Source organism: Polypterus senegalus, chromosome 3, assembly GCF_016835505.1.
Source record: "Polypterus senegalus isolate Bchr_013 chromosome 3, ASM1683550v1, whole genome shotgun sequence".
Taxonomy (NCBI): domain Eukaryota; kingdom Metazoa; phylum Chordata; class Cladistia; order Polypteriformes; family Polypteridae; genus Polypterus; species Polypterus senegalus.
In genome coordinates, this window is record NC_053156.1 from 168004535 (window position 1) to 168030377 (window position 25843).

At 36.6% G+C, this 25843-nt stretch overlaps 1 protein-coding gene across 1 annotated transcript in view; it reads left to right on the plus strand.

Moving 5' to 3' along the window:
* Positions 1–25843, plus strand: part of dusp23b (dual specificity phosphatase 23b) — a 106281-nt gene that overhangs the window by 38489 nt on the left and 41949 nt on the right. Inside the window, exon 2 of the mRNA XM_039748198.1 lies at positions 12535–12816. Coding sequence (XP_039604132.1) covers positions 12544–12816 — 273 coding nt within the window. The 5' untranslated portion in view covers positions 12535–12543. The remainder of the gene's footprint in view (positions 1–12534; positions 12817–25843) is intronic.

Genomic DNA, 25843 nt, shown 5'->3' on the forward strand with positions numbered 1-25843 from the left:
GAGAATTCCCACACCTCTAGTTTTCTTTGTAAAACTAGAATGGAACATTTGGCCAGTCCAGTCTTTTGCAGCGGAACTGATCCTTGCTTAGTAAGTGGGTTTCCTGTAAAAATACTATTTTAGCATTTAGACCTGTTAGGTGAGAAAGTACTTTCTTTCTCTTTAATTCGTGATTCAGGCCTTTAACATTCCAGCTTACGAAGTTAACTGTCCCATCATGGAGACACTGATTCTGAGTTTTTGATGTCATTTTATAGTCTTAACTGGAAGTGAGATAGTTTAGGTCTTAATTTCCTATTTCCCCAAGAGTTGTTGCCATGCAGCTTATTATTACGTTGATAGTTATAATTATAAAGATTGAGAGGATAGATTAGGTATAGATCAAGCCTGCTCTCTTTCTCTCTCCCCCCCTTAAATTTTGCCTCCCCAAGCGAGGCTAAAACCCACTTCACGCAGTCCCAGTCCTCTGACATACCCAAAGACAGAGAACGTCCAAAGCACAACAAGCCCCCATGCAGCGGCTGTAGTGTTAAAAGATAGAGATATCTGTTACCAATATAGTCTTTAAAAAGAATTTTGCACTTAAAATATATATATAGTCTTCAGCAATTTTAGTGCATAAGATGATACACCCAGATAGTAAACCCGGGTGATGGTGTTAAAGATGTGTCCAAAATAACAAGTCTTAATGCAGTAATAGCAATAACAATAAACCAAAGGTATGATATTGAACAGTCTTGTTTAGGGTAGAGATGAAGTAATTAGAAAAAAAAAAAGGAAAGAAAAAGTAATTAAGCACAATAAAACATAAACAGATAGCGCCCTAGTAATAATAAGAATATATGCTGATAAAAAAAATGTATTTTAAAACAAATAGATCAGACAGTAGATTTTTAATCCTAGCTTTATCATTTACCGCCATGACTCACTATTATGTATCAGAATAGTCCCGGGATCAGCTTTCTTAATTCCTTTTCTGCTTCTTCCTTGCTAGCGAAGACATAGAAATGACCTTGCCATTCCACTTTAAGTTTTGCCGGATACAAGAGGCTGTATTTGACACTGGCTTGCCGTAACCGCTGTTTGATGTTGTAGAAGGCTGCGTGTTTAGTAGGTGTTGCTGGAGAGAAGTCAGGAAGATCTGAATGTGGTTATTTTCATATGTAATATCTTCCTTGTTTCTGAGGAGTGCCATCACCTCTAGCTTAAATGATAATCGTTCAAAACGAACTATAAAAGACCTTGGTCTGGGTCTAACGGTGTTTGATCCGCATACGCGGTAAGCTGCTGCTATCTCAGATTCTGCTTTAAAGTCGTCCCAGATTATTTTAGAAAAAGTTCAGCAGCGAATTTCACCGGGTTTGAACTTTCTCGATTCTCAGGTAGACCTTCAATTCTGACGTTATACCTTCTACTTCCATCTTCCAAAGCAGCCAGTCTGTCTCAGAGTTTTTTGCATTCAGAGCTAACGTTTTCTGCTTTTTCTTCAGCACTGGTAGCTAAATTTTCGGCTAATTCAATCATAGTCGTGAATGTCTCATTGAGATCCCCCAATTGATCAGTAAGCATTTCAATTTTACTCAGCACCTGTCGCATTTCCACTTGCATTTCTTGTCGCAGCCTTTCATTTGCCATTCCTGTTTCAATTCCAGCAACTCTTGTTTCAGCCTCTCATGTGCCTTTGCCCTTGCTTTCTCATTTGCCTTCTCGGTTTTCGTTATATCTTGTATGATCTCAGCGAGCATCACCTCCAGTTTAGACATTTTAATTGTGCTTTCTTGTACCGTAGGTGAAGCATCAGGCTCTACTGTAGCCGGTGCCCCCGCTATTTCCGGCTCGCGTGGAGTAATTGAGATTGCGGACTGTAAGGCCCTTTCCAGTTTCAGGTATTCTCCGCTCAGCAAACTATCGAGATCTGCACTCCCGATTGTACATTCGCTCCCTTTTCACTCTCAGCCGGCGACGATGTAGCGGACCTTGGTTCCGAAGAGTCTGTACTTTCGCCCAGCTGTTCCAGGTCTCTCTCTGAAAGGCCGTATCTTGAGCTAGGGCTTGCTGATCTTGGCTTGGGTGCAGCTTTAGTTTTCTTTTCTTTCGGACCCCCTTTCTTGCTGGCCAAGTTTATATATGCTTACATATATACTGTAGCAGTCTGCTTGGGTGAATAAATGCAGGATATTTCAGGATAATAAGCAAATAATATGAAAAATAACACCGCTGCTAGCGGAGCTCCACTTTAGACGTCCATCTCTCACATCGGACGAGACCAAAAGTATACTGACCTTTTAAGTATTTTGACACTCTTGATATCCTTCTGCTGTGAAGCATGTCATTGTTTACACATGTCTTAAACAACCATTATCATACACTGATAATTTCTGTATTATCTATATCTATTATTTATTATTTATTTATTTATTATATTACATATCTTACACATCAATATTGCTGCTACTTCTTTCGCCTATCTTTGCACAATGTCTTGTCTTGTTTGTGTTTTAATTTTTAATTTTTTAAATTTTTAAATTTTAATTCTTTTTTTTAATTTGCACATCATGTTGTTACATTGTGGACCCTGAGCTTCGCAATTTCGTCTATCTGTATACTTGTATATGGTTGAGATGACAATAAAGTTCACTTTGACTAATTCACATAGAATAAAAGTAAGGTCAAATGGCCAGGGAGGACAGAAAAAAACAAAAAAAAAATTGTAGATGGCTGGAGAAAAAAAACAAAATCTGCAGGGGTTTCAGGCCACACGACTGCCCAGCCCCCTGTAGGCATTTTACCTAACACAAATGATCTAAATTAGTCCTCATGATTTTCAGGCTTTACATGGAAGAACTTGATGATGATGGTCATGTGGACCTCTGGCCTCTAATACATCAATGTAGGGACAGCACTGTGCTTTGATCGAGTGGTGGTGGCGCAGATCACCACCAGAGAAAACTGGAAAAAGAACAGCAGAGGAAAAAGTAGGGGTCAATACAGATTTCGGAGCCACCATGAATGATAATGATAATTAAATGCATATTCAGAATATCAGGATTAAACTAAAATGAAGCTATGAGAAATCCATGTTAAAATAATTAGTTTTTAGCATTTTTTTTAAGAAATGTTCCAATGTATTAGCCTGGCAAATTTCTATTGATAAGCTGTTCCAGATTTTAGGTGCATAACAGGAGAAGGCTGCCTCACCACATCTTTTAAGTTTAGCTCTTAGAATTATAAGCAGACACTCATTTGAAGATCTAAGGTTATGAGTGTAAGGTGAAAGGCATTCTGAAATATAGGATGGAGCAAGATTATTTACGGCTTTGTAAACCATAAGTGGTATTTTAAAGTCATTTCTAAGTGGCACAGGTAACCAATGTAGTAACATTTTATTTTCCTAGTTAAGATTCTAGCAGCTGCATTCTGCACTAGTTGCAATCGATTGATGTCTTTTTTGAGTAGTCGTGAGAGGAGTGAGTTACAGTAATCTAGCCAACTGAAAACAAAAGTGTGAAGTAATTTCTCAGCATCTTGCAAAGTTATAAGAGGTCTAACTTTTGCTATATTTCTTAAGTTGAAAAACACTGTCCTAATAATTTGATTAATATGTGATTTTAAATTTAGATCAGAGTCATTTATTACCCCTAAATTCTTTACCTCCATCTTGATTTTTAATCCTAATGGGTCAAGTTTATTTCTAATACCCTCATTGTATAAATATTTGCCAAACATTAAAATTTCTGTTTTCTCCTTATTTAGTTTGAGAAAATTACTACTCATCCATTCAGAAGCACAAATAAGACATTGTGTCAGTGAACCAAAAGAGTCAGGGTTATCAGGCGCTATTGATAAATATAGTTGTGTGTCATCATCATAACTGTGGTAGCTCATATTATGCCTTGAGATAATCTGACCTAATGGAAGCATGTAGATTGAAAATAATCCAATACAAACACAGTGAGGTTAAAACAAGCAGGAAACAGGGCAGTCTTCCTGGAGTAACTGTGGTTGCTCCTACCACCTGGCTGCTCAGCAGGAGCAACCCTCAGCCTCCCCATCCGTTCCCCTCTTTGTCCCATGCAGGCTTCTATTGTACTGACTTGATTGGATGCATTTGTGATGCACTGCTACCTCTGAGGCACCTGACTGACACTCTCATTCTCACTTGTGTGTGCAATTAGCCAGGCACCCCAACCCTTCCTGGAGCAGAGCACACTTGTTCACACTTGTACCCAATTCTGAGCCTGCATGCTACCGGGACGTGATTATTTATTTTAAAAATTGCCCTGTGCCACAGACCATTCATCACAGATTTACTAGAGAAATGGATTCTATTGACTAGGATCGAGAATGAAATTTGGAGTTGACAATATGTCTGACATTTTACCCAGAGGGGACTGGGCGGTCTCATGGTCTGGAATCCCTACAGATTTTATTTTTTTTCTCCAACCGTCTGGAGTTTTTTTTTTGTTTTTTCTGTCCACCCTGGCCATCAGACCTTACTTATTCTATGTTAATTAATGTTGACTTATTTTTATTTTTTACTGTGTCTTCTATTTTTCTATCCTCCATTTTGTAAAGCACTTTGAGCTACATTTTTTTTTGTATGAAAATGTGCTATAAAAATAAATGTTGTTGTTGTTCATTGGACAGGATAGATAAATAGTCTCCAAGCCTACCATTTCAGATTTATATTGAACAGGGATATACACAATGTCTGTAAATAAACATGTATATATTGATATATATATAGATTGCAAGTTAAGATGGATTTTATTAACATATATTTGAAGTGAGTCTTAGGAGTGGCAAGCTAATAAAGCAAAGTTTTCCACCCAAGATATTCTGGCAATATGGCAGTATTGTAAAAAAGCCTTAGCCTCAAGCATATGGACATGCTAACATTCCTCTATTGTAACACTGAGGTCTAAGTTAACACAGAAGCCTAATATTTTGGTTTTGTTTTAAGTGGGACTTCTGATTCTTTTATGTTTGTTGATAAAACAATTATTAAGCAAAAAATATTTTACATTTGGGTGTTTTTGATTTAAATATTCTTAACTAATTTGTATTGTTTGTTTTAATATTTGAAGTTGTCACTTTTTTTTTTGCCCTGACCGGTCAAATTCTATATAAATGTGTTTAAGTACAACAAACATTCATATGCATTTTTGGATTATTTGGTTGAGATTATTTGTTGGATTAAATTAATTATTAAAATAGTAAAAATAAATTTTTTACAAAATAATCATTAGTGGTCACCCTATCTGATGATACTCAGTTGTCATTCCTTTCAGTAGCTGTTTTATCCAGAACACTGTGGCTTTTAACATGAAGGATTATAAAAAAACTCGGCAGGATTTCATTACTGAGTTAAACTGGAATTGAGGTGATGAGGGTTTTTTTTTTCCATTCCAGAAAATGAATCCATAGTGTAAAATTCATCATTAATGTTTACCACAATACCACCTTTTTAGTTAGTGGAGCAGGTATGAATTGCTGTGTATCAGCCTCTGCAGGCAAACCCATTCATTGGAAGGTTATGCCAATTTTTGATCCCGTGCACTGCCCAAGCACTGAGGTAGCCATCATTCCAAGAATACCTTAGGCAGTCTGGTACAGGTTCAAAATTTAATTGTGCTTTTCAAAAATTGATTTAAGAGTATATTTCTTATTATTCAGCCTCAGGTACTTACTGAGAAGATGGTGGATCATACAGTGTTCTTGTAAATTGAAGTCTGAAGAGAGAGAACTATATTTTTCAGTTTTAAAAAGTGCATAATGCAAGATCATATTCATTGTCAACATTGTACATTTTATAAGGAAATTAGTGTCATCGCTGTTGAACTCTGATAACTAAGTATGTAAAAAACGAAAGATGATCACAGTGGTCTTACCTATTCAAGCAAGTTCAGAAATGGTGGATTGAGTCTGGGGTTGTTATGATGCTGAAATTCCCCAGTTTGATACAAAACTTTTTAAACAATCAATATTTGCTAACATTTTCAATACTACAGGTGGTCTGCTCTAGGTATGTGTAGAAATTAAGATCAGAATTTCCATTATCAATAACAATAATTTAAAAATTGTGTCTGACCTCTGTGAATAATTACACAATTTATGTTACTTTAATTTTAATTTAATGATTTAATGATTTAATTCACCTCCATTTGTGGTGCTGTAAGAAATTACAATATGGTTAAGTTAAAATACAAATTGAGGTGCAACTAAAACATGATGCTGAAACAATCCTTCATGTGATAAGTATCTAAATTTGGGGATACTCCTGGAAGTTTTGGTTACAACGCACAAGAGGAATGGTGACCTTATTCTAATCTCTGGGGTGATCACGCCTGTAATACCCAGCGTTACTTGTTTGTGGCTGTATTTTGGAACCTCCAAATCCTGCTACCTCCTCCTGCTATACTTTCTGCTGCTTTGCTATCGCCGCTCATCTGCTCCACCGCACCCGCCCGTCTCACCGGCTGCGCTGTGCTGCTTCTCCACTGCTATCAGATAAGTATTGCTCAGTATCATGCTAAAATACTCTTGTAACAAACTCCTTCTTATTAAACAGTTTGTCCAGAGCAAATGGTCTGACTGGAATATCCTAAAAGACACCGGTATTTTGCAGTGGCCAAAATATGTACATCGTGGGTCAGGTCGCCACCACCGCTGTGCTGTGAATGAAAAGATCACCGGCAGCATTTGCTCAGGAATACGCCGTTCTACTTATGGCCCTAGAAATAGAAGTGTCAGTGTGCCAAATTACAGTATGTGAAAATCAATTCCGATCACAGCTCTGCAAAAAGAAGTCTCATCAACTAATATTGCATTGTTTAATTTGACATCTCTTAATGGCAAATCATTGGTGCTGTCAGAATTCATCATTGATACCAAACCTGATATGCTGTGCTTAAAGGAGACCTGGCAAAAAACAAATGAATTTACGTCTCTAACGGAGGCGACACCACCTGGTTACACTTTCCTCACAGAGCCTCATAGCTCAAGACAAGGTGGAGGACTTGCAATTATTGTCAGAATGAAATTAAACATCAAAAGAATCCCAATTGATTGTCCATTGTCTTTCAAATGTCTGGCTCTTAAACTAATAACGAAATTAGGTCCCGTCTTACTCATTGTCCTTTATCGTCCTCCAAAATACAATGCATCCTTCTTATCTGATCTGACTGAACTTTTAACCCACTTAAGTTCCTTTTCCCAGAGAGTCATTCTTCTTGGTGATTTCAACATCCATATTGACAACCCCAAATCTTTGGACTGGGTTATCATTTTTATGCAGATGATACTCAGCTCTATTTCAGTGTTAAAAGTGGAACTTCATTAGAGCTTTCTAAGCTCACAACTTGCCTCAGTGAAATTAAATCCTGGATGGAGCAGAACTCTTTCAAATTAAATCGCAACAAAACTGAACTCCTGCAAATTGGGACTAAAGTGCATCTTAATAAAATGAGCTCCTTCCTAGTCTATCTTGGCGGTGATCTCATCAGACCTGCCTCTACTGCAAAGAATCTTGGTGTCATTTTTGATTCCTTCCTTTCTTCTTCCGCCCACATAAATCACATTAAGAAGCTTTCATACTTTCACCTCCGTAACATATCATGTGTTTGATCCTTCCTCTCCTTTTCTAACGCTGAGAAAATTGTCCATGCTTTTATCACATCCCGCATCGATTATTGTAATCCCCTACTGGAAGGTGCCTCTTCGAATCATATATCACAGATCCAGCTTATTCAGAACTCGGCTGCAAGAGTCCTTACACGGACCAGCAGCAGCAAGCACATAACACCCATCCTGCTTCGCCTTCACTGGCTTCCTGTGTCTTACAGAATATAAAATTCTACTGATAACTTACAAAGCCTTAAACAACCTTGCGCCAAACTACATCAGTGACCTTCTCCATCACTATGTGCCTGCCCACCCACTAAGATCCTCTGATTCTGGCAATCTTGTTGTACTCCACACTAATCTACACTCCATGGGTGACAGAGCTTTTAGCTGTATAGCGCCCAGACTCTGGAATAACCTACCTAAATTAATTAGATCAGCTGACTCGCATGAATTCATTTTAAAAAAACAACCCAAAAGGCTTTTAGCTCTACCTGACTTTATTACCCTTCTTTCAGTTTACCTCTATGTCAAGATGCTCTGTAACAGTAGATACAGTAGTAATAAAACCCTTGTGTGCGTCCAGATGTCCGTGTGTGTCTTCTGGTGAAGTGCGCATGCGCGGGGCCACACAGCACGTGTTCAGTCTCTTCCTGTGCATTCTCTGTGCAGATAGAGAGAGAGAGAGAGAGATACACACACACACACACACACACACAGGCGCACGCACAGGCGAGAGACAGACAGACACACATACACAGACACAGAGGTGCGCGCTTAAGAGACACACACGCGAGAGACACATACACACACACACACACACACACACACACACACACACACACAGACACAGGCCCGCGAGAGAGAGACACACACACACACACACTCACGTGCAATTGTTGCAATGTTACTTTTCTTGGTTGTTTATTAAATTACAGGTTTTTTAAAATGTTCATTTTTTCCCCCTGTGCTTAAAACTCATTAAAAAAAGAGTTTTTAGCGAGCGGGTCATAAGGCTATAAGCAAATTCTTGCAGTGTTAGTTTTCTCTGTTGTTCAAGGTTTTCTTAGTGTTATTCAGTGTTTTTACATTTAGTTTACTATTACGCTGTGCTTTCTATGGTATAGTTAACTATATTTGTGCTTAAAAACTTAAAATCATATATATTTACATACAGTTCATATGGTCTGGGATGGATTAATTGTATTTATATACAATCCTATGGGGGAAATTACTTCGGTTCACGACCAAATCGGGTTACAACCAGAGTTTTGGAACGAATTATGGTCGTGAGCCGAGGTTCCACTGTATTACTGTCATACAAAATTACAGGCATTTTACGGAAATACAAACCAGTATTACTGAGAGAGGAAATTAAAAGCACACAATACAGTGACACATATTACAACCACATACAAGGTCCCTTGCCATTTAATATAGACTGATTATACAAATGTTTATGCGCTACTGTTCTAGCGCCCGTTATTTTAACGGGCTTAATGTCTAGTATTTATATATCCATGGCAGTTTTTTTGTTATTCAGAAATTTGTGATCGGAAGTGCAATACTATACAGAATGCTTTATGCATTTTTACTGTATATCTATATCTACAGTATATATACATTATCTGTACGATACAGTATATCTATGTATTATATATATTTATATTTTATATATAGATATTAATATATCCCTGACAGTGTTTCATTTTTGAGAAATTTGTGATCGGAAGTGCACTTCTATAATATAATCCCAACCCCCACACCCCCTCCATTTTTGCTTTCTTTCAGTAGGGACACCATTACAAGTAATTAAGAATACAGTAATGTGATTATATAGGACACTACCCTTTAACATGTAGGAGAAATGTGGGTGCTCAGGCAGACAATACTATCATTTAATAAAAAGATAAGAGCTACACAAATGCTTAAAAAGACTTGCCACTTGACAGATGACATACAGTATAAACACTTCTTAAAGAATAAAATACCTGTTTGCTAAATATGCTGCATTTGAGAGAAATATATATTTTATTTTTATCATTGTTTAGTATGATATGTGTGGAAAGGGTCCTGTGAAAATCAGTGTAACTCAAAAACAATTCCTTAATTCAATGCCTCAAAATCCCAAGACGTAAAATTGCAATTTTTTAAAATTCTTCTCCAATAATTTGCCAGGAGATGGCAGCATTTACCCATAAATTGTGTTAGAGCCAATGTGATTGGTTAGGAGTGGAATTGATTTAAAATACTTTCCCATCCATCTGAAAGTTTTTAGCTGTTTTCCATACTGCACCTGGGTTAATTATATTCACTGTAATTTTCTGAAAATATATTGAAGAGATGGAGGGAGACCATTAGTTTAGTTCTTAGTGAAAGAAGGAATGAATACATTTAAAGTATTGGTTGTTATGCTCATGTTAACTAGTTTTATTTCTTTATTAAAGACTTTGGTACAGTCTGAATCCTCAAATTGACACTGTGCTAATTTAGGCTGTGGACATCTGTGTTTAGTTTATACTAATAATTTAGATATAACAACAGAAAATGCTTACAGTAAATTAGGACATTCTGCTGCTTAAAATTACTGATTGTTTTCTCCTATGCTATTGGACTAGCATAGTACAATGTAAAATCTACAAAGCCCTGATAGATAATGGCATTATTCTTCCATTTTAATATTAAAAGGCTGAATAGTAAAGATATAAAAAACCTAACAATTAATTTATAATTTTATATAGTGATTTATAACATTGCAAGCATGAAGTAGGGCTGATTTGTTTTCTCATTGGGTAAGTTGGATGATTGACTTCAAATCTGAATGACAGGTATTTTGCATTAATAAAAAAAGTAAAACAGTCATTCTGGTGTGTGCTCAGACCAAAATGTATGTATGTATGTATGTGTGTGTTTATTTATTCAAAGCACTTATGTAAAAAGCCAAATTTCCCCCTGGGGACAAGTGAAGTTCTTTTCATCTACCTACCCACTTAAATGCAGTGATTGATAGTAATAATGTATATAATGGGGGGAACTTGGGCTGAAATAAAAAAAAAAAACATTTCTATATGTAGGTTTCTCTGAACCCAAACATTCCAAAGAATCCAGCAATATACCATGTGTCACATTTTGTGAATTAGTAAACCTCCATTCTATGGTGCCCCAGCTAATACAGAATCTGGGCTAATAGTATAAGCTTATAATGTGTAGAATCTTAAAACCGCATTGACATTGGGGCACTTTGTTTGAAATCTTCTTGCTCTCTTTACTTACCATATTTTATGAAACTTTTTGAGATAAATATCTGCTGCACATGAAGGGGAAGCAGGCAGTAGGGTCTGGTGGTACTGTATTAGACTTCAGACTACAAGGTTGACAGTTCAGTCCTTATCTGTCATTCACTGTATAACACTGAACAAGTCTGTTGCCCAACCTCATGCTCAGTTGTATAAATATACATGCAAGCAAATGCAGTGAAGCTGTAAACTTATAAAAAAAAAAAAAAAACACATTGATATATTTTATGTAAGAAAGATTAATATAAATTAAAAGTGTTTTGTCTAGGACTTGTATGCTTGTCAGAGATGTAGAAGTTTTTTAATTCAGAAGCAGCTGTGCACCAACTGCCCTGATTTTGTTTTGGACATCAGCTTCATTAATCATTTACTGTATATGGCTGGTTTTTAAAATCATTTCATGCATGTACAAACAAAATGCTTTAGCAGACCTATCAATGTATATACAAAAGTGCCTAATCAATTTTGTAATTTGATACAGGTTTTTTACATTCTCTAATTCAAGTGCTAGAAATTGAATTCCAGAGAGAGAGAGAAATTTACCATTTGTGATATTAATTGGATCATATTTACAATATGATTACTCTGACATGAAGTGTAAATTGGTTTGTACATCTACTGTATCATCCATATTGCCTTATGACGTCTGATTGTAATTCTCTTTTTGGGTTTGTATTCTTTATTTACTTTTTCTTGGCGCACAATACACATGCACACATTCTGATTAGCGATGGTTGAAATTGTTGGGGGGTATTTATTAACATACAATTCTTTAAAAGTTTGTCTCTTTGTAGAGAAATGTTTGTTAATTTTAAATTTATTATATATATATAAGTGTGATATAATCTGAAAAGTGGGTACTATATTAAGTTTTATTAATTGTTTATGTAAAGTCTCTATGCAAGCCATGTATTCGCTACTTTTTCAAACCTTTATTTTTAGGATTTCCATTTTGCCTTTTGTAATGTTTTTTGTTTTCGTCATTACCACTCACTTGCCATTGGTTTGTCTATTGTTTGTTTTGTGTTGACTTTTTTTTTTAATCCCTGCTCCCTTACCCCAAACTTTATCAATTATTACTATCGGCTGTTGCAATTACCTGAGAGGCTCTATGTAAACCTCTTTGCATCTGCAAATGCATTCTTTGGCTTCCTTTTATTGGAAAGTTTGCTGTCTTTGAACCATATAGTATTTTGGACATTTTCGATTTTGATTTAGTGTTGGTATTTAGGATTTTGAAATTTGGACTTTTGAACTTTGACTCTTAATTTTAATTTTTGTTGCATGTTTTGTTAATTTTATCTCTCATTATTTTTTCCCTTCTTTTGGTTAAAATTTTGAATCTTTAATAAAAATAATAAAATAATTGAATTATTGTGTTAGGTAAGGTTTTTTGATGGTAATGCCTTTCCTATTTTTAGCTCATCATAACAGTCATACATCACATTTATTCCCTAAGGTAACTACTGTAGGAGATTAATTAACTCCCTATTATAATAGTCCTTTTTTAACTACCATAATTTGTCTTACAATTATATCTGCTTGCATTGTTTAGGTGCTCCTGGAGGTGTATTGATGTTCTGTTTTTTTTTTTCCCCCCCATTTCCCCATGCAGACTGTATAGATGATGAGTTCTGCAGCTCCACACAACTTTTCCTGGATTGAACCAAAAAAGTTAGCAGGAATGGCATTGCCTCGGCTGCCTGCCCACTATCAGTTTTTATTAGACAATGGAATTCGGCATTTGGTTACACTTTGTGAACGCAAGCCTCCGTACCATGACACATGTCCTGATTTGACATTACACCACATAAAAATTGATGATTTCTGCCCTCCAACATTAGACCAGATTAAAAGATTCCTGAATGTGGTTGAAGAATCCAATGCCAAAGGAGAGGTATGTATCAAAGATCAAAGTAAGTGAATTTAGAAATTCCAAAAATGTAAAAAAAGATGCTTCCCCTATTCAGATTTAAACTATTTAAATCATACACATTGATTTTCGTATGTATTTTTTTATTTTGTTGGCAGAGCTTGTGAGGAACACAGTTTTAAATTTTGTAGTAACTGTTAATGAATGTTAACAATTTAAATGTTTAGAAGCAGAGCTAAACCTAATCCCAGAATACAGCGAGTTGCAGTGATCAAGGCGAGAAAAGATAAAAGCATGAGTAGCTTTCTCAAGATCTCTAGAAGATAAAAAAAAGGCTTGATCTTACCTAAAAGACAAAGCTGGAAAAAGCAACTCTTGACTATGGAAATAATCTGTTTCTCAAAAGAACGGTTACTGTCAAAAATAACACCAAGATTGTGGACTTGAGTTTGCAAAAGACAGAGAAAGAGCCGAGAAGTCCAACAACAATTTGTGCTTTAGCTGATGGATCCACTATAAGCACCTCTGTTTTATTTTGATTCAGATCAAGAAAATTATTAGCCATCCAGGATCTTAGTTCAAAAAGACAGTTTTGCAGTTGATTCATTGCAGAGTTGCAGACAGGAATACAAATCTATGTATCATCAGTACAGCAGTGAAAAGAAATGTTAAATTTCTTAAAAATAGGGTGAAGGTATATAGAGAATAAAATAGGACCCAAAATAGATCCCCGAGGAACACAACATTTAAGAGGAGCAGTTGACGAAAAAGAGGAATTTAAAGTCGCTGAAAAGTGTCTACCCAGCCCCATTAAGCCCAACAAGATGTTGAAGTTGCAACAGCAATATCTCATGGTCAATAGTGTCAAAGGCAGCGGACAGGTCAAGGAGGACAAGGACTGTAGCGCCACCTGAGTCAGTAATAATAGAGATGTCATTGAATACTTTCAGGAGGCCCGTCTCAACACCATGATAATGCCTAAAGCCAGATTGGTAGATCTCAAATAAATTATTGGAGTTAAGGTGATCAACCAATTGATTATAAATAATTCTTTCTAATATTTTAGCCGGAAATGGCACTTGCAAAATCAGGCGAAAATTGGCTAAAACTCCAAGATCTAATTCTGCCTTTTTTAGACAGAGACACACCACAGCATGTTTAAAAAAATGAGGGCACAATCCCCTCACTAATAGAACCATTGATAATGGCTAGTAAAGGTCAAGGTCAAAAGGTCAAAACATCAAAGCCTTTCAGTAAGAGGCTTGGTGGTGCAATTTCAAGCAGTGTTCTCCCCAGAAATTTTTCCAGTCGGGTGAAATGAAAAAGTAGCCGGGCGGGGTGGGCAAAATTAAATGTGCACTATTTTTATTAGTTAATTATTATTAATTATTTTCCAATGCTCAATATGACTTTTTTTTAAGGTTTGACACTTGTGCCAGAATATTTTTTTTTAATTTAAGAAGTATCCAATTCAGGATCCTGCAACCCTAACAAAAATTTTAAATAACAATTGTTATGGCATAAACCAAGAGGTACAAGCATTATTAGCTGCCGGGAAGAAAAGTGAAAATAATAAAAAAAAGTATGGGAAACCTAAAGAAGAAAACTTTTAAAATATTCTTGAAAGCCAACTTGCATATGCAGAAGGTGTCTTCAGTTAAATATTTATTCTTCTTTTCTTCCTAGAGGCCCAGTTGTCTGCAGCTTTCCCATAATCAAAGTCCCCAGAATCTGGGCCCTTCAAGGATATCACTCAGCATACACTTTTGTAGTGACTGTACTGCAAAATCATGAGACAGCCATCTAGTGTCACTGGTCATTTTCAGCTTAATCTGGGGAATGTTCAGAATATTTTGAATTTCCTTTAAAGCAGCCATCCTAACTAAAGAATTTTGGAAGAAATAATACAGCTGCCTTAAGATTTCGTTCAGTTTTGTTAAATAAGGTACAGCAGCTGCTGCTTGGGCACTTGCAAGGGCCAATCTGCGGTTTACACAGTGGCAGTTGACCAAGAGTCCAGATGTTTTATCTTTAAGCAGTTTTGACATACCTTTCTGTTTCCCAATCATAACAGCAGCTCCATCTGAACCTAGTCCAACCAGATTAGCAGTTTTCAAGCCTAGAGTGTCCATAGTCTCACTCAGTGTGTTGCTTATAGTCTCCGCTTTGCCATTAATCATATTGCAGGTTGATACAAAACTAATTCTGATCTCTTTAGTGATCTGTCAAACATATTTCATTTAAGTAATTAATTGTTTTACAACTAAGATGTCTGTGGTTTCATCACACAGAATACTGAAAAAAATTTCTGTGTGTATATTTTTCAGTATGTTAGATTTTATTTGATGCTAAGACATCCAGCAGCTCTTGCATTATTCTTTTAGAGGTGTAATGTGCATTTTTACCAACATTGAGATGTTGTAAAAAGGAACAACCCATTTCTTTACGGTGTTCCAACAGCTTTTCAAACAATGTTGTATTGTAACTCATTTTTTGCCAGCCAATGCATGGATCTTAAAGCTCCCACAAAGGCTATTTCTCTAAGTTATTTAACACAGATAAAGATCTTTCAATTTGACTGATTCCAGTTTGCTCTAGTACACGCTTTCCTAAAAGGTCAGCAGAAGACTCGATGTGCATTTTACTTTTTTCCTGGTCCAGCAAGCTTTCTTTTTGAATTCTTGTGCAAGGTACATTTACCCAAGGTAACTCCCTCCTTGGGGGATGTGTGTTTGATTATTTCATGCACAATGAGCATCAAATACAATTTTCTTTGACCATTAGCCAATTAACATCTTTAAACCATTGTTTGTTTATTCCGGATAAGTGGTGCTTAGATTCATCAATTGGCAGAGTGTGTGCTGAAGAGGTTTCCCCTGATGGACCAGCGTCTGCAATGTCTTTGTCTGAAATTGCCACATCAGGAGTTAACGCCGCACCTTCATTAGTTTGTTGCATCTCTTTTCTGAAATAACTGAGCAGTGTTGTTTTCTGAACATTTTTTTAGCTCATGTTGGTAAAACGTTTGGAAAAAATTAAAAGTACCTATGAATAAGACTTTTGAGTGGGAAAGTGAGAGCCTGTTGGATATTCAATTTACACTTGCACCACGGCAGGTATTCATTCTTAACATTTCCATTTTAATCTCAATGCTTATGTTGAGAATAAAGTCGACATTTCCACTTTATTCTCGACATTTCTACTTTATTTTTGCCGTTTATCTCGAGATTAAAGTCGACATGTTGACCTCATTCTCATAGTTTGTCATTAAAGTAGAACATCATAAACTAAACTTCATCTTAAAATGAATATTTAATTTACTAGATTTTCTCAAACCCCGTCATAAGTTATGTAGCGCATTAAATGCTTTGTATTAAGTGTTCCCCGACCCATGTTAATTGCTATGTGCTTCTTAAACTGACTTTCTCTTGCACTAAGTGGAGGCGTAGGCAGGGATCATCACACAGAATACATTAATTTGATGATATTTCTGCTCCCTGAACATTTACAATGCTAAGATAAATACTTCATATAATTTTCATGATGAAATGCATTAAAACGTACTAATCATGTGGGGGCACGGTGGTGTGGAGGTTGCACTGCTGCCTTGCAGCAAAGGGGTCCCGGGTGTTCCCAGCCTTGAGTTTGCATGTTTTTCTGGTGGGTTTACTCAGCATGCTTCAGTTTCCTTTTAAAGTCATGTAGCATGTGGGGCTTTGTGATGCTAAATTGACCCTGCTAGTGTGTATGTATTGCTCATATTCACCCTGCAATAAGCTGGTGCCCCGTTCAGGATTTGCTCCTGCCTCGCACACGATGCTTGGTAGGATGGGTGCAACCCTGAATGGATAGCATAATTAAAAATGTATAACGAAGATTTTTTTTAAAGTTCTGAACACTCCGTGGTCTTAAGTTTATAACAAGTTTTAATTTCACAAAGATGTTTATTGTGTGGTGATTGGTTATGTGGAGAAAGAAAAAGGAAGGATAGGAACTGGGGTTTTGGTACGTCAGATAGAGACAGCACACATGCAATAAAGAAAGCTCGCTCAGAAGAACATCCATTGAATTCTGTGTTTGTGTCTCTGACCACCAGATCACGAACCCAACATATACAAAATATTTCAGTTAAACCTTTGCGATACCCATTCATACATCCAGTTTTTCGGAGCCTTGTCACACCTACCATAAAGGTCTCTACACTGAATGTACACCTGGGGACCCCATACTTTGAGGGAGCAGCACTACTGCCATACCATCATGCATGTTTAATACATGCTTTAATGCATTTCATCATGAAAATGATATAAATTATTTATCTTAGCATTGTAAATGTTCAGAGAGCAGGAATATGAAGTGAATGTATTCTGTGCGGGATCGTTGCCTGCGCTTTCTCAGTGTAAGAGGAAGTCAGTTTAGGAAGCGCATATTGATTAACAACTTGGTCGGGGAACACTTAACACACAGCATTTAATGTACTACATTAACTTATGACAAGGTTTGAGAAAATCTAGTAAATTAAAACATTGATTTTAAGATGAAGTTTAGTTTACGAAGTTCTACTTTAATGACAAAATAAACTATGAGAATAAAGTGGAAATGTCGACTTTATTCTCGTCATAAATGTCAAGATTAAAGTGGAAATGTTGAGAATAAAGTCAACATGTCGAATTTATTCTCGACATATAGTTTTTTTTTTTTTCTTCACTTTGTCCGTAATTTTTTTTTTCTTCACCGTGGCCCTAATACGCTTCCGTACAAAACCCTCAGCAATTCAGTGACAAAACTTTTGCTCAGGACAAAGTGTGTGCTGCAAGGGTTTCTGCACACTTTTTGCAATATGGACGCAGGTCCAAATATGAGCAAATATAAGAATGGCAGATAGGGTCACTTTAACAGGAACCACAGTGAGTGCTACAAGGATTTTTGCACACAGAACACACCTAATGCTTAAACAACTGTGTGTGTGTGTATGTATGTATATATATATATGTATATGTATATATATATGTATATATATATATATATGTATATATATATGTATATATGTGTATATATATATGTATATATATATATATATATATATATATATATATATATATATATATATATATATATATATATATATATATATATATATATGTATATATATATATATATATATATATATATATATATATATATATATATGTGTGTGTGTGTGTGTGTGTGTGTGTGTATATATGTGTATATATATATATATCTATATATATATATATATGTATGTGTATATACAATAATCCCTCCTCGATCGCGGGGGTTTCGTTCCAGACCCCCCCACGATAGGTGAAAATCCGCGAAGTAGAAACCATATGTTTGTGTAGTTATTTTTATATATTTTAAGCCCTTATAAACTCTCCCACACCTTTAACATTATTAGAGCCCTCTAGACATGAAATAACACCCTTTAGTCAAAAGTTTAAACTGTGCTCCATGACAAGACAGAGATGACAGTTCTTTCTCACAATTAAAAGAATGGAAATAGATCTTCTCTTCAGGAGCAGAGAATTTCGGAGAGAGAGAGAGCACTCGCAAAGAAAAGCAAACAATCAAAAAGTCAATACTTGTGCTTTTAAGTTTGCCGCGGCATTTTTTAGAAGAGCGTCAGTATCTTCTAAGCAAACAGCCTCTGTGCAAACAGCCCCTCCGCTCACATCTCCTCCGTCAGGCGCAGAGAAAGTCAGAGAGTGAGAGAGAGCGAGATTAAAGCAAACCATTAAAAAATCAATAAGTGTGCTTCTGTAAGCACCGCGATAAAGCTGCATTTCTTAGAGGTGCGTCCGTATCCACTAGGCAAACAGCTTCTGTGCAAACAGCACCTCTGCTCACAAGCCCTCCGTCAGGCACAGAGAATGTCAGAGAGGGTGAGATAGGGGCAGAGACAAGCAAACAATCAAGCTCCACGCGGGATGCATATCTTATAGCATTGAGGAGTTTTAGTTAATATGTAATACATGCTCTGTAGCTTCTAAGCCATCCACCAATAGCGTCCCTTGTATGAAATGTGTATGTGTGTGGGCAACAGGGCAAACAAACTGAGGAAGCGTGTAGCATAAATTAAAAGACCCATTGTCCGCAGAAATCAGCGAACTAGCGAAAAATCCGTGATATATATTTAGATGTGCTTACATTTAAAATCCGCGATAGAGTGAATCCGCGAAAGTTTAAGCGCGATATAGCGAGGGATTACTGTGTATATATATGTATATATATGTATATGTATATATATTTATGTGTGTATATGTATATTATGTATATATCTATACTAATAAAAGGCAAAGCCCTCACTCACTCACTCACTGACTCATCACTCACTGACTCATCACTAATTCTCCAACTTCCCGTGTTGGTGGAAGGCTGAAATTTGGCAGGTTCATTCCTTACAGCTTCCTTACAAAAGTTGGGCAGGTTTTATATCGAAATTCTACGCGTAATGGTCATAACTGGAAGCAGTTTTTCTCCATTTACTGTAATGGAGATGAGCTTCAACGCCGTGGGGGCGGAGTTTCGTGTGACATCATCACGCCTCCCACGTAATCACGCAGTACATAGAAAACCAGGAAGACCTCAAAAAAGCGCTGAAGAAAACATGCATTATATAATTGAGAAGGCAGCGAAACAATAAGAAGCGAGCGAGTGACATATACAACCATATTCATGAGTTCTGCAACTTCGGAAACAAAGCACGATGTAAACCTACACTTTAAATTAAGTTCATAGACAGGCTGCGCTGGTGTTTGTAATTTAGTGCCTGCCCATATAAGGCCGTCCGTCAGCGGCAATCCAATAGCAAACTCCCACTAAATATTCACGGGTGAAGGACTGTGCTTATGGAGAGGAAGATGAGATGGTCAGGGTGGTGTTTGGCACAAACTCAGCGAAACTGCGAGAGAAACTTTTAAGTGCCAGGTCTTAGTTAACATTACATACAGCCGTGGACATCACATGAGATGGCACCAGCACAGTTGGGAACCTTCGATGCATGAACACCAAGCGGCTCACGTGAACTGACACAGTGCACAGACAAAAAGCAACAGTTCCAAAGAGTGCTGAACAAAAACCGAATTACACAATTGAAAAGGCAGCAAAAAATATGAAGCGTCTGATACATACAAGCATATTCATAAGTGCAGCTACTGCGGAAACAAAGCACATGGTGGAAAAAGTCAATGTCCCGCTAAAGGAAGACAGTGTAAAAAAAACCTGTGCATGCAGTGTGTCACATCTCAGATAAAGAGGAAGATGAGCTGTTTATTGATGCAGTAAGAAACGAATCGATGAATGAAACCTCTTATCTTTACAACGATTGACAAACACGGAATGTAACTTGAACACAACAGATCGTACAAATACGACCCTGATTGAAAGAAAAAATGATAATCAAATCCTTGATGTCAGCAACACTCTAACACTCACAAAACAATTACTGTATATTGACAATCATGTTATGTTATTTTCAAAATGTTCCCTTTTCTTTTTCATAACTTCTTTAACACACTACTTCTCCGCTGCGAATATATATATATATATATATATATATATATATATATATATATATATATATATATACACCCCGATCTACCCCGATCTACATACTCTCAAATAGACAAGCCACACGCCGTGGCACAATTGTAGAGGCTTCGTCTCTAGCGCCGACATCTGAGGTTTGATTCCCGAGAATGGATGCACTGAGTATGTACGTGTGCTTCCCAATTCATTTTACCCTCGCATCTCCTTGGTTTGGGACGTATGAAAAAATATCGTTAGCGCAGAATCATGTTATGTTATTTTTAAAATGTTTCCTTTTCTTAGCACAAGCACAGCTGAGAAGCTTCGATGCATGTACTCCATAACGCGTTAAAAAATAACGCATTTAATCACACTTTCAATTCCAAGCAAAGGGGAACTGTTGTCAATGCATGATTTCCTGGTACATCGATTACACTGATGCGAACATTACAGCTACAAAAATGTTAGAGTCGGAATAAAGCGCGTTCCTACGACTGATTGGAGGAAAATTTAATTTCAAAAGACATGGTTTTGTGCACACTGAAAAGCAAGCAAAATTAGATGCATTACAGAAAGCGGACTTTGTGGCTCTTACTGGGGATCATTGGACTTCCGTGACCGTTAGTAATTCTAATTACATCTAATTATAAAATGTTCAATGATCACACTGTTTTAGCCTAATGTACAAAATAATTTTGGCTAAGGTTACTCAGAGTTTAAAGATTAAGTTGGTCAGATTACCTTTTATGTTTCTGACTTATTTTTTTAAGAAGAAAAACTGCACTTTATGTTGAAATTTTGGTTATTATTATTTAAAGACAATACCATTCTGAAAATGTACTTAAAGTACTTAAACTACCACTTTATTTTTAAGTCTGCCCAATTTTAGCCAGGGATGATATTTTTGTTTCTGTTTTGAATTCAAATGCAGTTTAAAAGCATTTTTTGTTTCAGAAATTAAAAGAGCTTGAGTTTACAATATTCATGTCCATGTCTATTATTTGATTCTGTCGCCCACTAAAACCCTTTTAAATTAAAAAAAAACATTTGTGATTTGGGGCAAATTTTCATGTGTGATTACATACGATTAATCAAGATTAATTATTACACAGCCTGTAATTAATTGGATTAATTTTTTTAATCGAGTCCCACCCCTAATATATATATGTACATATATATGCATATATATATATATATATATATATATATATATATGTATATATGTATATATATATATATATATATATATATATATATATATATATATATATATATATATATATATATATATATATATATATATGTATATATATATATATATATATATATATATATATATATATATATATATATATATATATATATATATATATATATATTTATATATGTATATATATATATATATATATATGTATATATAACTGTGTATATATGTGTATATACACATGTCTATATTTGTATGTGTATATATATATATATATATGTGTATATATATGTGTATATGTGTATATATATATATATATATATATATATATATATATATATATATATATATATATAAATATGCCAGCAACAACTCTGTTGTGGCTTCACAAATGCTTTGCTGCATACCTCGGTTGTAACGAGTGGTTATTTCAGTCAAAGTTGCTCTTCTATCAGCTTGAATCAGTCGGCCCATTCTCCTCTGACTTCTAGCATCAACAAGGCATTTTAAGCCCACAGGACTGCCGCATACTGGATGTTTTTCCCTTTTCACACCATTCTTTGTAAATCCTAGAAATGGTTGTGCGTGAAAATCTGAGCAGATTGTGAAATACTCAGACCGGCCCGTCTGGCACCAACAACCGTGCCACGCTCAAAATTGCTTAAATCACCTTTCTTTCCCATTCTGACATTCAGTTTGGAGTTCAGGAGATTGTCTTGACCAGGACCACACCCCTAAATGCATTGAAGCAACTGCCATGTGATTGGTTGATTAGATAATTGCATTAATGATAAATTGAACAGGTGTTCCTAATAATCCTTTAGGTGAGTGTGTGTGTATATATATATATATATATATATATATATATATATATATATATATATATATATATATATATAGATAGATATGACAACAACACTCATATCAATGACAAAACAATTACATTAACAATCATCTTACATTATTTTTAAAATGTTTCCTTTTCTTTTTCATAACTTCTTTAACACACTACTTCTCCGCTGCAAAGCGCGGGTATTCTGCTAGTATACTAATAAAAGGCAAAGCCCTCACTGACTGACTCACTCTTCACTAATTCTCCAACTTCCCATGAAGGAGAAGGCTGAAATTTGGCAGGCTCATTCCTTACAGGTTACTTACAAAAGTTAAGCAGGTTTCATTTAGAAATTCTACGTATAACGGTTATAACTGAATCCTACTTACGTTACATATATATCTGACCATAGCCTGCAGCTCGATCGCCCGTGTGAGGAGGAGTTGCATCCCCCATCACCACGCCTCCGACGTAGTTGGCTGCCTGCCTATATTGTGTCCTCCATCCCCACGCCTCCCACGTAATTGACTGCTTGCCCATATAAGGCCAACCGTCAGCGGCAATCCAAGCTGTGAGGAAACAGTAAAAAGGAGGCGTGTTAGACGTCGTGGTACATTTTCTGATGCAGCTAGACAGAAACAACTTCGTCACGCTGTCGCTAAATACTCGCTGAAAAATCCACAAGTTAATAGACACGCTGTCACAAAATACTCGCAGGCAAATCCACAACTTCATGGAGACGCTGCCGAAAAAGAAAGAATGCAAGAAACCAGGAAAGAAAGAAAGCAAGATAAAGAAACGGAAAGAATATCTTATTTATTAACTTAACAGCGCAAATATATTCACATGTACTTAACCTATATTACAAATATATACACATATAAATTAGACACCCAGACACAAACACAATCCCCACACGTTCCCCAGTCCTTTATCTGAACTTTCTTTTAAAAGTTTATAATCGCACGGCCTGGGAAGTCTGCATTGCATCCAGCGACCAATCCTGATGTGCGCCGTGGACACGTTTACTTATTTTAGATGTAAAGAAGCGATCTTACCGATTCGGCGACAGTTCCTTTATTATACTCGAAGGCAAATCCACAACTTCATAGAGACGCTGCCGAAAACGAAAGAATGCAAGAAAGCAGGAAATAAAGAAAGCAAGGTAAAGAAATGGAAAGAATATCTTATTTATAAACGGCGCAAATGTATTCACATGTACTTCACCTATATTACAGCTATATACACATATAAATTAGACACCCAGATACACACAATCCCCACACGTTCCCCAGTCCTTTATCTGAACTTTCTTTTAAAAGTTTATAATCACACGGCCTGGGAAGTCTGCAGTGAATCCAGTGACCAATCCTGATGTGTGCCACGGACATGTTTACTTAATTTACATGTAACGAAGCGGTCTCACCAGCTCTGCGACAATTCCTTTATTGAAGAATGAAGTCCGTCTCACCCAGGTGACTCGGCGTTAGCATCCAGCCATGGCTGACACCCACTGCACAACAGACAAGTAAAGCCGTCAGCTCTGAATATCTCTTTTAGGTTAGCAGGCACCCCTTCTACGTGCACCCAACCGTCCTTATTACGGAGTCTTCCTTGCTTTACCACTGGTTATGTTATTTTTAAAATGTTTCTTTTTCTTTTTCATAACTTCTTTAACACACTACTTTTCCGCTGCGAAGCGCAGTTATTTTGCTAGTGTGTATGTATGTATGTATGTACAGTGGTGTGAAAAACTATTTGCCCCCTTCCTGATTTCTTATTCTTTTGCATGTTTGTCACACAAAATGTTTCTGATCATCAAACACATTTAACCATTAGTCAAATATAACACAAGTAAACACAAAATGCAGTTTTAAATGATGGTTTTATTATTTAGGGAGAAAAAATCCAAACCTACATGGCCCTGTGTGAAAAAGTAATTGCCCCTTGTTAAAAATAACCTAACTGTGGTGTATCACACCTGAGTTCAATTTCCGTAGCCACCCCCAGGCCTGATTACTGCCACACCTGTTTCAATCAAGAAATCACTTAAATAGGAGCTGCCTGACACAGAGAAGTAGACCAAAAGCACCTCAAAAGCTAGACATCATGCCAAGATCCAAAGAAATTCAGGAACAAATGAGAACAGAAGTAATTGAGATCTATCAGTCTGGTAAAGGTTATAAAGCCATTTCTAAAGCTTTGGGACTCCAGCGAACCACAGTGAGAGCCATTATCCACAAATGGCAAAAACATGGAACAGTGGTGAACCTTCCCAGGAGTGGCGGCCGACCAAAATTACCCCAAGAGGCGCAGAGAGGCGACTCATCCGAGAGGTCACAAAAGACCCCAGGACAACGTCTAAAGAACTGCAGGCCTCACTTGCCTCAATTAAGGTCAGTGTTCACGACTCCACCATAAGAAAGAGACTGGACAAAAACGGCCTGCATGGCAGATTTCCAAGACGCAAACCACTGTTAAGCAAAAAGAACATTAGGGCTCGTCTCAATTTTGCTAAGAAACATCTCAATGATTGCCAAGACTTTTGGGAAAATACCTTGTGGACTGATGAGACAAAAGTTGAACTTTTTGGAAGGCAAATGTCCCGTTACATCTGGCGTAAAAGGAACACAGCATTTCAGAAAAAGAACATCATACCAACAGTAAAATATGGTGGTGGTAGTGAGATCCAATTGAGATGCTTTTAAATGATGGTTTTTATTATTTAGGGAGAAAAAAAATCCAAACCTACATGGCCCTGTGTGAAAAAGTAATTGCCCCTGAACCTAATAACTGGTTGGGCCACCCTTAGCAGCAATAACTGCAATCAAGCGTTTGCGATAACTTGCAATGAGTCTTTTACAGCGATCTGGAGGAATTTTGGCCCACTCATCTTTGCAGAATTGTTGTAATTCAGCTTTATTTGTGGGTTTTCTAGCATGAACCGCCCGTTTTAAGGTCATGCCATAGCATCTCAATTGGATTCAGGTCAGGACTTTGACTAGGCCACTCCAAAGTCTTCATTTTGTTTTTCTTCAGCCATTCAGAGGTGGATTTGCTGGTGTGTTTTGGGTCATTGTCCTGTTGCAGCACCCAAGATCGCTTCAGCTTGAGTTGACAAACAGATGGCCGGACATTCTCCTTCAGGATTTTTTGGTAGACAGTAGAATTCATGGTTCCATCTATCACAGCAAGCCTTCCTGGTCCTGAAGCAGCAAAACAACCCCAGACCATCACACTACCACCACCATATTTTACTGTTGGTATGATGTTCTTTTTCTGAAATGCTGTGTTCCTTTTACGCTAGATGTAGCGGACATTTGCCTTCCAAAAAGTTCAACTTTTGTCTCATCAGTCCACAAGGTATTTTCCCAAAAGTCTTGGCAATCATTGAGATGTTTCTTAGCAAAATTGAGACGAGCCTAATGTTCTTTTTGTTTAACAGTGGTTTGCGTCTTGGAAATCTG